The sequence below is a fragment of the Loxodonta africana genome, chromosome 2 (assembly GCF_030014295.1).
Source record: "Loxodonta africana isolate mLoxAfr1 chromosome 2, mLoxAfr1.hap2, whole genome shotgun sequence".
Lineage (NCBI taxonomy): Eukaryota > Metazoa > Chordata > Mammalia > Proboscidea > Elephantidae > Loxodonta > Loxodonta africana.
In genome coordinates this window covers 156295331-156312066 of record NC_087343.1, presented here as the reverse complement: position 1 = coordinate 156312066, position 16736 = coordinate 156295331, and the positions used below count along the sequence as shown (strand labels likewise).

The window sequence follows — 16736 nt, the reverse complement described above, 5'->3', positions numbered from 1 at the left end:
TCTTAAGCATGTCACCACCAGGCCCTGGAAACCCTATGGGGCAGTTCTACTCTGTCCAACAGAATTGCTATGGCTTAGAATTGACTCGATGGCAATGGTCTTTTGTTTTTGTTTTTAACCTTTATGGGAGAAGACTGCCACATCTTTCTCCTGCAGAGCTGCTGGTGGACTCAAACTACTGACCTTTTGGCTGGCAGCTGAGCTTCTTAACCACTGTGGCACCAGGGCTCCCTAGAAGATCAATGTCTAACTTACTTAGACCTTGAATGCTGCTTTAAGAAAAGAAAGTTTGCCTCCGAAATTCTTGCATAATCTTTATATCTCCAGACTTCAGGAATGAACCAGAAATGGATTTACGGGCAACCCATCTAGGGAAGAGTCTGAGGTAGAAGTGCCATGGAAGGAAATAATACAACTTTAAAGTCATGTGGAAGGAGCCCTGGTGGTATAGTGGTTAAGTGCTCGGCTGCTAACCAAAATGTTGGCATTTGAACCTGTCAGCTACTCGGCGTGAGAAAGATGTGGCAGTCTGCTTCCATAAAGTTTACAGCCTAGGAAACTCTATGGGGCAGTTCTACTTTGTTCTGTAATTACCAAGGCTCTCCAATCCACCCCCATGTGCTATGAATGTGCTCACAGCACATTCCACATATTATTCACAGGCACTACTGTTGTGTTTTTTAGGTGCTGTCGAGTCAGTTTAGGCTCACAGCAACCCCATGAACAGTAGAATGAAACACTGTCCCATCCTGTGCCACCCTCACAATCCTTGCTATGTTTGAGCCCGTTGTGGTAGCCACTGTGTCAATCCATCTCTTTGAGGGGCTTCCTCTTTTTTGCTCACCCTGTACTTTACCAAGCGTGATGTCCTTCTCCAGGGCCTGGTCCCTTCTGATAACATGTCCGAAGTATGTGAGACGCAGTCTTGTCATCTTTGCTTCTAAGGAGCATTCTGGTTGTGCTTCTTCCAAGACAGATTTGTTCATTATTGTGGCAGCCCATGGGCACTATTTATTAACGTTGCCCAAATATGTCAAGCTTTGCTTCCCTAACTAGTTTTTTTGTGTATTTTAGTTTGTATGATAGCTCTCCCCAGCTCAACAACTTTTGATGCTCCCACTGCCTCATGAATTATAATGACGGGAGCTAACATGTAGAGGATGCCAACTCTGAAGCTGCCATGTGCTCAGAGCTTTCAATGGACTCACTCATTTGACCCTAACCAGTACCAGTAAATCGAGTGGATTCCAATTCACAGCAACACCAGTTTGTGCTGTTATTAGCCCTATTTTACAAATGAGAATATTAAGACCCAGAAAGGTAAATTAATTTGTTGAGAGTTACAATGGTAGAACCAGAGTTTGAACCCAGCTTGTATGACTCTAGACGCCAAGCCCCTTTTCACTCATTTTATGTTTCTATTTAACCAGAGCATGAGATCACTGAGAATAATAATTATCGAATACATGCTGAATACATTCTAAGCCACAGGCTTTTTGCTAAGTGCTTTGCATGCATTACCTCCCTTCAACCTCAGAACAACTGTGGGGTTGGTAGAGCTATTATCCTCATTTTATTGGTGAGAAACTGAGGCTCAGAGAGGTTAAGCAGCATGCCCAACGTTACACAGCTATAGATGATAAGAGTTAGATCTGACCCACGGCATCTGATTTCAGAGCCTGTGGTCTTAACTACTACAGCTTTTGCCCAGCCCAGCGCTCCGAACATCTAAGATGCTCTGTAAGTACTTGCTGGGTTGAACTGCACCAATGTCTAACCTTCTGAATCGCACTAGTGTCAAATGTGCTCTATAAAAACGTACGGTGTTACTGTGAGCTGCCGGGCTGCTCTCCAGCCCAACAAGCAGATAATAAATATAAATTGCTGCTGACATGGGTGTGCTTCCTGCCAGCCACTCTCTCTCAGCTGTATCCATATACACACCAGACACCCCTGCACACTCAACCAATGCTCCGCCTTTGCTCACTGTGGTTAAGGAATGTGTGTGACTAAGACCTGCAATGGCCAGCTGCCCCAGAAGGAAGAAGCACTGGCTGGAAGGGGTAGTTAAAACATATTTATTCATCTAGCTAACATTTACTGAGCACCTAGCCTGTGCCAGACACGATCAGAGGTCCTTGTATATAGCACAGAACAAGCAGACAATATTCTGCTCATAGGGAGGAACAACCTATCAATAAATAAACATATAATTTTTGGCACAGTGGTTATGAGCTCAGGCTGCTAACCAAAAGAAAGGCAGTTTGAGTCTACCAGGTACTCCTTGGAAACCCTACGGGGGCAGTTCTACTCTGTCCTATAGTGTCGTTACGTGTCAGAGTCCACTCGATGGCAAAGCGGGGGGGCGGGGGGAGGGGCGGATAAGGGAATTGACCAGGGTAGGGATGGGGGTCAGTGGGGAGAAGATATTTGAGATAAACCTAAATCATGAAAAGGGGCCAGCCAGGCAGTGTGTAAAGCAGGTGCAAAGGCACTGTTGTTGTTGGGTGTCATCTAATTGATTTCAACTCATAGTGACCTCAAGTGACAGGGCAGAACTGCTCCACAGGGTTTTCTAGGCTGTAGTCTTTATGGGAGCAGATCATCAGGTCTTTCCCCCTCGGAGGTGCTGGGTGGGTTCAAACTGCCAACCTTACAGTTAGCAGCTGAGCACTGTTGTACCACCAGGGCTCCTTGCAAAGGCACTAAGACAGGGAAAAACCTGATGTGATTTTAAAAGACTGGTCTGCAAGGTTTTCTTAAAAAATAGCAAATATGTCTCTGTACTGAACTCTGCTGTTGTAGTGCCATAGATAATACCAAAACGAAAAGATAAACAAAAAGATGTGGGTGGCTGCATTCCAATAAAACTTTATTTACAAAAACAGGCTGTGGGTTGGATTTGGCCTGCATGTGGTAGTTAAAAAAACAAAAAAGACTCCAATTTGAGAACATAAAGAAGTCTTGTGTGGTTGCAAAGTACTGAGTGAGGGCAGAGGGGGCCAGAGGGGCAGGAGCTGAACTATGGAGGGTCTCATAAGCAATGCTGTGAGCAAGGGGAGGCTGCTGGAGTATTTTTAGCAGGAGGATAACATGATATGATTTATATTTATCAAAGATCACTCTAGCTGCTGTCTAGACAATGGGCTATGGAGGCAAGAGTGGACCAGTTAGGAGGCTTATGGAAATGTCCATGTGAGAGGTGGCCTGGACTTGGGGGATGGGCAGTGGAGTAGCTGAAGAGGCTGAGAGACTGAGGCCCTAGTAACTCTCCCATAACCCCACTGCCAGGCAGCTTGGTAGCTCCCTGGTGAGGATGTAATCCATCAGTAAAAGAAGCCTGGTGTAGGGCTCCTTCACTCAGGTTGGGCCCTGCACCATGGGAGTGATTGGGTCCTGCTCATCTCAAATATTGATGAAAGTATCCCAAGAACCCAATTTTAGGACTGCCACATGAATTTTCCAGATATCAGTAATCGCATTGCTTCAAGATGACTAATGTTCCTGAGAAGGCAAGCTATTTCTCTTTCCAGTTACTGTCTGAGGTGCTTGAGGTGAAGGAGACAGTTTCCTAGTAGACTGTCAAGGGCTGACACTGGAGTTTTTTCCCAGTATTGCACATCCATTCCCCACTGCACAAAGTCCACGAAGTGCCCGAGCAGCTGCCCAGTCACAGCACAGGCCCCTTGGAATCCAAAGGCTTAGAGATTAATCATTAAGAAACAATAGACTTTCCCCTTGATGTGCCTCTCCCTCTTCCTCATCCTTATTCATTCTTCTTGATCCTGAAAAAGAACACACACTCTCTAAACCTGTCATCAGGAAACTTTATTTAGACTGGTCTGCTGATTTAACCTAACAACTACTAAGTACCCAGCTTAAATAACTCTTACCTAAAAAAAAAAATTTTTTTTTAATATCTCTAGTAGTAAAACAAAAGAGATAGAACAAGGAAAAAGATCTCCCTGCCTAAAATGTTAATATATTTTTTCTCTCTCTAGTGCTTCATTTCTCCTATACAGTTAAAGGGATGGGGGAAAATAGGGTCTATGTAGCATTTTCCTCTAAAAATAGTCTGTAATGAAATATTATCAGCCATACCAACCTGGAGAGTGGATTAACATTTCCTTCAATACATCTTCAACTGGTGCTCAGCCCAAACTGAGCGGTTTGGTTTTTTTTTTTCCTTTTTTCTTGGTTTAATTTGGCCTTTTGCTCTTCAGGGAACGAGAAAGGTCACTGGCATTGCTGGTTAAAAACAAACTAATGTCAGTGAACTCTGCCACTGACTCCCAGAAGACCACAGGAAGGCTTAGGTAAGGCCTCTGACTTGTTAAACCAAGTTTCTGTCCTATTCTCACTTATTGTAGGATTTATGATGACTGCCAAGTTGTGGGTGGGGGTAGTCATAGAAACTGCTAGGCAAAGCACCCCGCTGGGAAGGAAAGGAATTGAGAGTTAAAAATCTTCAAGGTATCTTTTTTTTTTTTCTTTTTAAACTACTTTAAAAAGGAGGCTTAGAAATGGGAAAACCATTAAAACCCATTGCCATCTAGTCAATCCGACTCATAGTGACCTTATATGACAGAGTAGAACTGCCTCATAGGGTTTCTAAGGCGCACCTGTGGATTCGAACCGCTAACCTTTTGGTTAGCAGCTGAATGGTTAAATGCTGCAACACCAGGTCTCCTAAAAATGGAAAAAGTTGGAATAAGTCAGTCCCAAAGGGAAAAATATTGTATGACTCCATTTACATGAAATATCTATAATGGGCAAGCGTCTAGAGACCAAATTTTATTAGTGGTTACCGGGGCGGATGGGAGGGAGAGGAAAATGGGACTTACTGCTTAGCGGACATTGAGCTTCTGTAAAGGGAGATGGAAAAATTATGAAATGTATGATGGTAATGGCTGATAAACATAACTAATGTCATTGAATTGTACATGTGAAGGTTGTGGAAATGACAAATAATTTGTTACATATTTATTTACTAAAATAAAAAAAAGGAAGATGTTAGCAATGTAAAATGGTGCTTTGGAAAACGATTCAGTGGTTCCTCAAAAGGTTGACCCATATGACCCAACAAGTCTATATTATCAGGTACATGCTCAAGAGAAATAAAAACATACGTCCACACAAACACTTGTACAGAAATGTTGACAGCAGTATCATTCATAATAGCCCCAAACTGGAACAAACCTGAATGTCCATCAACTAAGGAATGGATAAACAAAGTGTAGTAAGCTGTACAATGGAATATTATCCAGCAAAAAAAATAAGAATAAAGTACTGATACATATTACAACATAGATGAACCTTGAAAACATTATGCTAAGTGAAAGAAGTCAGTCACAAAGACCAGACTTTGTATGATTCCATTTATAAAAATTGTCTACAATAGGCAAATCTATGGAAACAGAAGATGGATTAGTGGTTACTTTTTTTTTTTTTTTTTAGGGCTGGATGGTTGCTATGAGTCTGAATTGACTCGATGGCAACAGGTTTCGTTTTTTTAGGGCTGGGTGGAGAAGGTTTGGCAGGAGATGTAGGGTGAGTGCTAAAAGCTATGTGGTTTCTCTTGATAAAAATGTTCTAAAATTAATTATGGTGATGGCTGTACAACTCTGGATATATGAGAAACCACTGAACTGTATACTTCAAATGAGCAAATTAAATGGTACCTGAATTGTATCTCAATAAAGCTGTTTAAAAATGGAAGAAGGCTGCACTCAAGAAAAGGAGTCACAGGAAAGACACACATGCACACACACACCTTTTGATCATTTAAACCAGCTCTGCCCCCGAGTCGGGGTCCTTTGTGTTATCAGAGAGAGTATCAGGTGGGAACGTGGTGGAACTTTTTGCCTATGCTAGCAGTGAACTGGGACTTGGAGGAACAGACCTTTCAATTCTGGATTTGCCTGTAAACCTGGGGATCTCTCAAATCTTGCTCATTCATAGGTGGAAGCCCACCCCCTGCTGGCAGAGCAGGACACAGAAGCCCTGCAATGTGGGTCCACTCAGGTTGGCTTGTCTGCTACAAAAGATGGGCCATGTTTACAGCTGGGCTGTGATGGCCACCTGGGTCTATGCAAGGACAATTACAGGGCTTTGGACAGCCTTCAGCTGACCCATGCACCTGCCTGTGTGCTAACAGGAGAGGTACCTGGGCTGGCTGTTTGCGTGCTTTCATTCCTAAAGGGCACAAATGAAAGTTACTGGAGCAAAGTTTCAAGGACAGTGCTTTGGCTTTTGAGAACCATAAAAGTAGACACAGGGCCAGCAGGCCACTTGCAGTCCCCTACCCCAGCTGGCCCAGAAGGCCCAGGGCAGAGTATGAGCTGGGAATTCCCTCAGATGCTCTGCGCCTGCTGCTCATTCTGGCCACTCATACCTGATAAATATCCTGCCATGCTGACTTCAGGGCTGGGCAGAGAAGGTGGCAGTCCCTTTTGATGTGGATGTAGTCAAGGGCTGGACCCCAGGAGACCATATGTCCTGTGACTTAGAAAGTGAGGACCCTGCAGATAACCAGGACCCAGGAAGTCAATGTGCAGCACCTAGGAGAGGCCTGCTACTCAGCAGAGCCAGGCCTGGGTCGTAACAGCTGAAGATTAAAAACAATCACTGTGAACTTTGAGAGCATCGGGGTCTTTTTGTAACATGGCCTTCACGATGAGGATAACAACAGTAACAATAATTAACATTCCAAATGCTTAACATGTATTGAGTGTCTTTCTAAACATGTGATGTGCTTCATTTCAACTTTTTCTCACAATACCTATAAAGTAGGTATTTTTTTTTATTGTGCTTTAAGTAAAAGTTTGCAATTCAAGTCAGTTTCTCATACAAAAACTTACACACACATTGTTATGTGACCCTAGTTGCTCTCCCTACAATGTGACAGCACACTCCTCTCTCCCCTGTATTTTCTGTGTCCATTCAACCAGCTCCTGTCCCCCTCTGCTTTCTCATCTTGCCTCCAGACAGGAGCTGTCCACATAGTCTCATGTGTCTACCTGAGCTAAGAAGCACACTCCTTACCAGTATCATTTTATGTCTCATAATCCAGTCTAATCTTTGTCTGGAGAGTTGGCTTCAGGAATGGTTTTAGTTTTGGGCTAATGGAGAGTCTGGGGGCCATGACCTCAGTCAGACCATTAAGTCTGGTCTTTTTACCAGAATTTGAGGTCTGCATTCTACTCCTCTCCTGCTCCATCATGGATTCTTTGTTGTGTTCCCTGTCAGGGCAGTCATTGGTGGTAGCTGGGTACCATCTAGTTCTTCTGGTCTCAGGCTGATGAAGTCTCTGGCTTATGTGGCCCTTTCTGTCTCTTGGGCTCATATCTTCCTTGTGTCTTTGGTGTTCTTCATGTTCCTTTGCTCCAGGTGAGCTGAGACCAATTGATGCATCTTAGATGGCTGCTTGCTAGCTTTTAAGACCCTAGACATCACTCACCAAAGTGGGATGCAGAGCATTTTAATAAATTTTGTTATGCCAACTGATCTAGATGTCTCCTGAAACCACAGTCCCCAGATCTCTGCCCCTGCTACTCTATCCCTCAAAGAGTTTGGCTGTACTCAGGAAGCTTCTTAGCTTTTGGTTTAGCCCAGTTGTGCTGATTTCCCCCGTACTGTGTGTTGTCCTTCCCTTCACCTAAAATAATTCTTGTCTACTATCTAGTTAGTGAATACCCCTTTCCCTCCCTCCCCACTCTCGTAACCATCAGAGAATGTTTTCTTCTGTGTTTCAACCTTTTCTTGAGTTCTTATAATAATGGTCTCATACAATATTTGTCGTTTTACAACTGACTAATTTCACTTAGCATAATGCTTTCCAGACTCCTCCACGTTATGAGATGTTTCACAGAATCATCACTGTTCTTTATCGCTGTATAGTATTCCATTGTGTGAATATACCATAATGTGTTTATCCATTCATCTGCTGATGGGCACCTTGGTTGTTTCCATCCTTTGCCCATTTTTTAATTAGGTTATTTGTCTTTCTGTTGTTGAGGTTTTGCAGTATCTTGTAGATTTTAGGGATTAGACACTGACTAGATTTTTCGAGGTACTATTATTATCTTGATATAACAGGAAGTGAGCTGAGGCACAGAGAGGTTAAGTCACTGCTCAAGATCACACAGGAGCAAGTGGTCAAGCCAGGATTTGCACTGATGTGGCCTGATTTAGAGCTCAGGGTCTCCCGTGCTGTGTGGGGCCTTCTGCCCTGTATTTCCGGGTCTCAGTCACCGTAAGGTGTAGGCAGGAGGAGGTGTGGTCTAGGCCACAGTGAAGCTGCAAAGGTGGGGTGGAAAGTGCTTAGGCAGCGCACTCAACCCCTGCCAGGGGAACTCTGTTTCTACCCCACCTGGGGCTGCGGAGGCAGCCAGAGAAAATGTCTGGTTCCTGAAACTAGGCAGCTGCTTTTGCTTCCTCCTTTGAGCAAAACAAAATATGGCAAAACAAAACAGACGCTTCTGCCCAGGGATTCAGGGAGATGACTCTCAAAGGAGAACATCATCTGTGGAAAACTCGGCTATAACAGAAATTGTGATTTTTCTCTTAGGTAAATGCAAAGTTAGGAAGTTATGAAAAATTATGGCATCAATTCTCACATAAAAAATATTTGTTTTTAGGGAAAAAAAAGAAAAGAAAATGATGCATAAAGTACTAGTCTCCAGTTCTACGAGGCAAGTGGCATGCGTCATTTTCACACCAGGATACCTAAGCAGGACAGGTGGTGGCCAGTGGGTGGTTTGACTGGTCTACTTCACATTCCCAAAAGTCAAAGGGAGTAATAGCAGGGACACAAGCGGGGCTTCCTGCCCCTGTTGTTGTTACTGCTGCCAGCTGCTGTCCAGTCAGTCCCCGACTCATGGTGATCCCATGCGTGGTGACTGGAACAAAACACCACCTAGTCCTGCATTATCCCCATGATCTGCTGCGGACTGTGATCCATAGGGTCTTCACTGGCTGATTTTTGGAAGTAGACTGCCAGGCCTTTCTTCCTAATCTGTCTTAGTCTGAAAGCTCCGCTGAAAACCTGTTCAGCATAACGGCAGCATGCAAGCCTCCACTGACAAATGGGTGGTAACTGTGCACGAGGCACACTGGCCAGAAATCAAACCTGGGTCTCCCACGTGAGAGGCAAGAATTCTATCACTGATTCACCCTGGAGCTCACTAAATGCCCTACCATCTTGAAAATCTACCCACCGTGCTGTGCAGACAGTACATGCCACTGAGCCCAAGAGGAAAAAGACCCAGAACATGTGGCCTCAAGTCCAGAATGTGGGCTTCTGACACTTTAGCATCTTTGCTCCCACTCCCTTGTCTCCTACCCTCTGTCCAGGACCCAGATTCACAAAGCCACTGCCAGGTGCTGGGCCGAGTCCCTTGCAAGCACCCTCTCATTTATTGCTCACAACCACTCAGTGAGTCTGCCTCTCTCAGAGCAAAGAGGCTGAGTTTCACCTACCCATTCTTGGAAATGCCTCCCAAGTCCTGCTACTGCTCTCTTACTTTGGGGGAAAAGCCACATAAACAGATAACATACCAATACTCTTGTTGGGTCTTACCTGTTCTCTTCAGTTTTCCTCTAGCCAGGAGCTTTGGAAAGGCCATTTAATTTATTTACCCCTCCTCCCCCCATATCTCTGTGAGGGCATGAGAAACTCACCATTATCGAAGACCGTGCCTGCTGTGAACGAGAGCTCAGAGTCATGCTCGGCTTTGCAGGCGTACAAGGCTTTTGCCTTCCGGAATGGTGTGCTGTGTGAAAACAGGAGTTTATTGAGCATTTTTTTCTAAACCCTCTGAAAGCCTCAGACGTTTAATCTTTCTTCTTCCCTTTCCCTTCAAACCACCTAGTTCTCGCTCATGGGAAAAGCCTGACAAAGTAGCCAGATGGCAAAACATGAGGTAGAAAAGTTGCAAAGGTCACAGGAGAAAAATGAGAAATACTCAGAGAAAGGCCGTAAGCTCTGAGAGAACACGCTTCTTGCAGGGTCACCTTGTGCCATGTTAAAACATTACCTAGGAGCTACAACAGTAAAGCGGTGGGCAGGCTGAGCCCCACTTTTGGACGTGGGATACCTTGGAAGGAGAGAGGCCAGGGCAGGAAAGAACTTCCAAACTGCTCTAGAGAACATTCCCGAAAGAGTCTGCTGAAAGTTGGCAATGCATGGTGAATCAAAAAGGAGAAACTCCAGCAAAGCCAGGCTTCAGCTCTAGGCCACAGGCTGACATTAGCGCTCCCAGATAGTAATGGTTTCTAATTGGGCTGGATCTTATTGGTGAAGCAGGATTTTAGAGCTGGAACTCCCTGACCCCAGCGCAGGGTGGGTAATACGGGTGTGTGTGTACGCCTTGCACATGTGTGTGTGCAGGCACTTGGGTGTTTGTGTGCTGAGGGGGAAGAAGATGGGAGAGGGGAGAACATGCATTTTTTTTTTTCCCCTCTCATACCCAGTGAGTGGTAGCAACCCTGCTCATTGTGGGGAGCTTTAAAAAAATATATACAGATATCTGGGTTCTGTCCTGACTTCCAGATATAAATATAGGTATGCATCAGTATTTTTAAAAAGCTCCCCAAGTGATTCTAATGTGCAACCAGGGTTGAGAACCATTGTTCCTGAGCAGGGGTTAACAAATCTTTTCTGTAAAGGGCTAGGTAGTAAATAGTTTAGACTATACAGCCATATGGTCTCTGTCATGACTACTCAACTCTGCACTGTAGCACAAAAACAGCCATAGACAACATGTAAACAAATTAGTGTGGCTGTGTTCCAATGAAACTTTATAAAAAATAGGCATTGGGCTGGATTTGATCAACAGTCTACACTTTGCTAATTCAGGTTCTAGAGAGTAATTTGTAAGAGCTGGTAAATTGTGTTACCTTCTGCCAATTTTTGCTTTGGTATCCAACTAGTTCCTAACAATCTACATCTCAAGAGTTGTAAGAAAAATGAAATTCAACTCTCAAAAGCTGGCCCTTGATTTATCAAAATTGATCTTCCCCTTCCCCTAAGCCATCTGGGAAAGTACATGTATGGCTTTAAGGGCAGAATAAACAAAAACACCAGTAAATTCTGTGGGCTAGGAAGTTATTCAAGGGATATATATTATTAACTTTATCTTCTTTTGGCTAATGGAGAGACTCAAACAGCCAAGGACGCAAAACCTCCCGTGGAGCATTAATTTCTAGTGGCCAAAATGAGATGAAACTGAGGCTTGGTCTGGTCTCAGGTGAATCCACACAGAGCAGTCGGGGCAGGCATCATGGGGCACTACGGAACTGCTATTTCTTGGCATCACCAAGTTGAGCTTCTCTTTAGAAAAGAGCCCTCATGGGTAGACAGGAACCTATACCAGGGCCAGGGACCTAAAATTTCCAGTCTTGGCTCCATGAAAATTGAAGGAAAAAGGATCTAAAAAGTTTGCTGAGTAGGATGATCAGGAGAAAGGCTTATCCAGAATTTGTTGCCAGGGCAGTTTACTATTGTTCTCCCTGGCTTTCTAGTAGCCAAGAGGTGAGGGCCTGGTGGGAAAAAATGAAGTGGGGCTGCTAGGAACGATGGGCAGGAAAAAGAGCCTTGAAACTTCATCAACTCCAACTGGAAAAGATCACTTCTTATCTAAAGATCGTTAAAGTCAGAATAAAGTTCATGGCAAGCGGTGCATTCTGTGATCTAACGAGACCACATCCATGTGCTGGCCAGCAAGGGCCAAACGTCCACTGTACAACTTTCCAGGGAGGAATAAAACATAAAACAGTTTTTTTTTTTTGAGGAGGTGGGGAGCTGTGAGGAGTAAGCTGGTTGTGAAATGTGCTAAAACAGCAGAGAAACCATACTGACAGGTGACTGGGTCTGTTATGACATTGAAGGCTGAAGGAGAATCTAGTCCATACTAGCTAGGGTCTTAGAGACCAGGTTTCATGGGTTACTGCTCCTTGAGGACAGGGCAGACAGGTGGGAAAAGAGCAAAGAGACCAGGGCAGGGGAACTGAAAAGTGATGGAAACATCTGAGGCCAGGTTCCTTGGGCTGGATTTTTGTAGAGGTTATTTATTAACCTCATTAAATAAAGGTAACGGGACAAATCAGGGGCAAGCCAGTGAAAACAGTTGGGGTATCTGGCAGGCAGAAAGTAAAGGGAATGGTTTCAGGTGCCCAAGGTTATCTTTTAAAAGGAGTAACTTTCCACTAGTATTAGGCTTTTGGTATCAAATAATGAAGTGACAATAAAACACTGCATTAAAAACAAAAAGATCAGGGGAGTATCTGGCTTTTCTCTCAACAGGTGACTAACCACTTATGAGAGGGTCTTTTCTCCTGAGACCTCTCCCCACCCAAAAATGAGAGGGATGATGCAAAAGTGATGCTTTTAAAAAGGACCACTCCTGCTCCCTAGGAGTAGCTTGCCAGATAAAACCACAGAACACCCGGTTAAATTTTGAATTTCAGATTAACAATGAATAATTTTTTAGCTGTAAGTACACCCCATGCAATGTTTGTATGTCCAAACATTGCACGGGACATACTTACACTAAAAAAAAAAAAAATTTTTATGTACAATTCAAATTTAACTGGGCATCCTGTATCTTTATTTGCTAAATCTGGCAGCCCTACCAAGGGGAAAGTTTTATCTTTCTAAAAGTTTGTTGGCCCAAAAAGTCATGTGTTCCGATGCCATAACCCCTTCTCAACAGCCTTGATCAGTTTGCGTTAGGTAGTGTTCCTACTAAACAGAAAGATCCTGTCGGCAGAGAGGTTTTTGATAGGTTTTGGCTGTGATTTAAAAAAAAAAAATCCCCACCAAGCATCCTTGGTTCTCTGGCCCCTGAGTCCCCTTATTCTCCCCATTGCAGCTCAGCATGGGGCACAGAGAGCTTGGGGTGGTTTTGGCTGCTCTTGCCACAGCACCCTTCAGACCTCAGCTGGGCCTTCAAGGGCATGAACGAGTTTGGATCCTTCTGGTGTTTCATTTTTACTTTTTGCCTCTGAGCATGGCATGAGGCCAGGAAAGTACTCAGAGGAGTTTCCCTCAAATGACCTTGCAAGCCTTGCAAAATGACACTCCACTTCACCACTGTACAGCATGGCAGGGGCAGGACCGGCTACATTGGTAGGTGGCAACAGCTTGACCATTTAGGCACGAATTGCTGTGGCCCCTGCGCAGATGCAAGTAATGGGGTCTGAGGCATGGAGCTTTTCTGGGGGTGCAAGTAACGGGCAAGAGAAATATGAAGTCAATGCTCCCACAGTTCCCTTTCCTGCTGAGCTGTAAAAGGTATCTTCGTTCCTGAACTTGAACTAACAAGCATTAAAAATGGTTCCAAGCGGGGAGAAAAAGCCATTTCCAGAGTTCATAGGACCATTAAAAAAAATAATAATTATTTTTTTTTGATAGGACCATTACTTAGGTCTAATTAACTATTTTTCAAAAGCTCTGCCTAAGGAAGAAAATCTGAAGTTTCATGTCACTTTAGGGGAAGGCTTCATTGGACCTGAATATGTATGCCCCACCTCTGGGTTTACCTCTTGGCTGTATACTACAATAGCAGTTAGGGGATTCTAGTCCTCTCTGTTCCTCAGATGGGCCACCTCCCCAGCAGTGTCCCACTTTGAGCTCTCCTTGGCACCCACACTTAGCTCAGTGGCAGCCGATACCAAGACTCCACTCTGCCTTGGCTATTTCAAAATGGTGGCTTCCTAAAGGGCTCTGAAATATCAAAATCCAAACAGTGCTATTCTAACAGTGGCCAGAGGGGCAATATTGAATAACCATGAACCCAAACACACCAGGTGGGCAGATTCTATAGCCACTGTCCTCTGTCAATCTGGACATACTCTGGAAGATGGGAGTACAGAGGTGGAGACACTTTACAAGCAACCAGGCCCCAAAGCTCAGAGACACACAAAAAATGAAAACTCTTAATGGAGAGAGTATATTGCAGTTTGTTAGTTGAATAATTCCACTGCCCTGAGTTTCCAAACCCATTTTGTTCAAAGGGCCAATGCCCTGAAGATTTTACTTCCTTTACATGAAAATGAAAAATACATATTCTCCTAATACCTAAGTCTCTCTTATGAGTGAGTGAGGCATTCTGGGAGGTGATAGACTCTGGGCATTACAATTTGCTCTGATTCAGGCCCTCATGGGGTAATCAAAGATTTAACCAGAACAATCCATACCATATTCTGGTATCCCATAAAGTTAATGTCTCTCCAAGTGCCTGGGATATGTCTGTGAAATAATAAGGAAATAATCTGAATGTCAGGAAAATACGATCAGAATTTTTATCTTATTCCCAGGGTGAAGGAAAAAAAGAATATATTGAAAAGCTATCTCTCCTGTCTTCCCAGAAAAAGCTAGGTAGAAAGCTATATCAGACCTAGAAGACCAGGCCAGGCTCTCAAGCTGGGAGTTGCATGGGAACTTAAAGTTGTGGCTACTTATACGTTCAGAGGAAAGAGTGTGGGGTGAGGGAAAGAAGTCCTGAACTGTAGATTTGCTCTCATTTAGTCATGGGACCGTGCATCAGTTGCCTCTCTGTGCCTCGGTTTCCTTTTTCTATAACAGGGTTCAAACCATTTCTCCTCTCATTCCCACCTGAGAGTAGAATGAAATGATGGATATCAAAGTACCTTGAGAAGAATAAAATAACAAATGCATCATTATGTACAAATTATTATGTTATTATATACAGATGCATATATTACTAAATATCATTTGTATATATAAATGGAGCCCTGGTAGTGCAGTTGTTAAGAGCTATGGCTGCTAACCAAAAAGTTGCAGTCCCAATCAACCAACCACTCCTTGGAAACCCTACGGGGCAGTTCTACTCTGTCCTATAGGGTCGCTATGAGTCAGAATAGACTCGATGGCAGTGGGTTAACAGGTATGTATAAATAGCATGGGGTTTTCTTTTTTTAAAATTGAGACTCAGCTTTATAAATTATTTAAGCCTCTCTGCTCAAGCCACCCCTTAGGAAAAAAATCAGCTGTGGAAAAAAAAAAAAAAAACGGAAGACAAAATACTTCCAGGGCCCAAGATGCACATCATGCTTATAACTGGCTCCACATTTTGGTTGTCTAAAAGCAGAGAGTAAGTTCAAGAGACACACATGCTTGGGCCCTACACAGCAAGGGGATTCTGTAGACTCTATTAATTCCTCTCCTAGATTTAAGCAGTTTCTTTTCTCCCAAGAGCTCAATTGCAGAGAATTGTGGCTTTCAGGTCAGGAAGCCATAAAAGCAGAAAAAACTATGGCATGGTCCTTGGGGAGAGGAACTAGGTCAAGCTGCTCACCCTCAGGAAGAGGTGCTGCCTGTCCCAATGAGAGCTGAGGGCTCTAACACACAGAGACAGGGGCAGGTTGGGAGTGCTGATGATTCCTGGGAGTATACAGAGGGCAAGGAACCATAAACCATGAACAGCTTAAAAAGAAACCATTTCATATCTTGATGCCTTACTCTGTGTCTTGTCTTTCTCCCAGTGGGTCTGGTCTAAGCAACTAGTTGTCAGTGCTCATGGCCAATGGCCCAACTCCACAAATAAATGTGGCCAGATAAAAATGAGAGAAGAAAAGGCCAAGTATGTGTGTCAACAGTTCCCTCTTATATTATCTTATACCAAAGCACAGAGAGAACCCAAATGACTAAAGAGTGACCAAAGCAGGAACCTTATTCAGGAGCAGGGGCTCTTTCCCCCAAACTCCAGGTGCCTTGGATTAATCCAGGAACTTGAGCAAAGTGAAGAAGGGCATAAAAATTGCCATGCTGGTCCATGCAAATAGTGCTTCCTGGCTTTTGTTAGAAAGGGTAGACCCACAGGCGAGCAGAGGCCAGCCCCCAGTTGTCCCTGATGGGCTTTCAATAAATGGGAATGAACTCGTTGTCATCCATGATTTTACCTGGAGTCTTCATGAACCTCTTCTTCTGGCCTGTCAAAAAGCAAGTTCAGGTTTGGATGGCAGGGAACAAAGCTGACGAGGAGGCTGAACACTGCATGAAGAGAGGACCAAGCAAATGAGAGAACAACAGCAGCAACAGAAAACCAAACAAACCCTGCAACAGACCTGATGGGGGATGAGTCGCTGGACGTGGATGAGGTGGGCATAGGGCTGGATGGCGCCGAGAACATGGGCCAAGATGGCGAGAGGGGTGATGTTGGGCTTGGATTCGGGGGGCTGCAAGACATAACAACCAAAAAACTCATCAGCACGGAGGGAGACCATGATGGTAGCACAGGAGGTTCATGGAAGCCAATGATGGAAAGCTGGAGCCACTTGGACAAGCACTGAGACTCAGGGACTTGTGGTCAGTGCCAAGTCATATTTCTCCAGACTAAACCTCCATGCCTTCCAAGTAATGCCTGTTCTCCAGTTCCTTGGAGCATGAACATGTCTCTTTGCCCTGCAGAACAACAGCTTTCTAGGTGATCCGAGCTCCTTCTGGCATGTCAGCTGTGCATCTGGCCATCAGCTAAAATGCCAAGACCATGTGCATTAGCTCCTACATTCATATCATACCGCCAGCCTCCATTCTCAAGCTGGGCTAGCTTATATAATGAGCCTTCCGTTTCTACTGTTTTATGAGTTTTTTTTTAAAGTAGTGTTTCAGCAAAAATGACCATTTTTTTCTAGGCCACAAAGGCCATTCGGCCAGAAAACAATTTCCTGTTTACATTCTTAACTAAATGGGCTTGGTGCCATTTAAGACCCAA

General features: G+C 44.1%; 1 protein-coding gene across 16 annotated transcripts in view; it reads right to left on the bottom strand.

The window, feature by feature from the left end:
• Positions 1-16736, bottom strand: part of ARHGAP26 (Rho GTPase activating protein 26) — a 544325-nt gene that overhangs the window by 15855 nt on the left and 511734 nt on the right. For 3 of the 16 annotated variants that reach the window (XM_064277617.1, XM_064277648.1, XM_064277653.1), the window contains 4 exons: positions 16090-16200; positions 15925-15954; positions 9682-9773; positions 845-964 (listed from right to left, as the gene is read on the bottom strand). In XM_064277617.1, the coding sequence (XP_064133687.1) occupies positions 845-964; positions 9682-9773; positions 15925-15954; positions 16090-16200 (353 nt within the window). Of the gene's footprint in view, positions 1-844; positions 3786-6394; positions 6522-9681; positions 9774-14199; positions 14252-15924; positions 16201-16736 lie in introns of those variants that run through there. The other 13 variants (XM_064277593.1, XM_064277618.1, XM_064277594.1 and 10 more) reach the window with 11 other exon arrangements.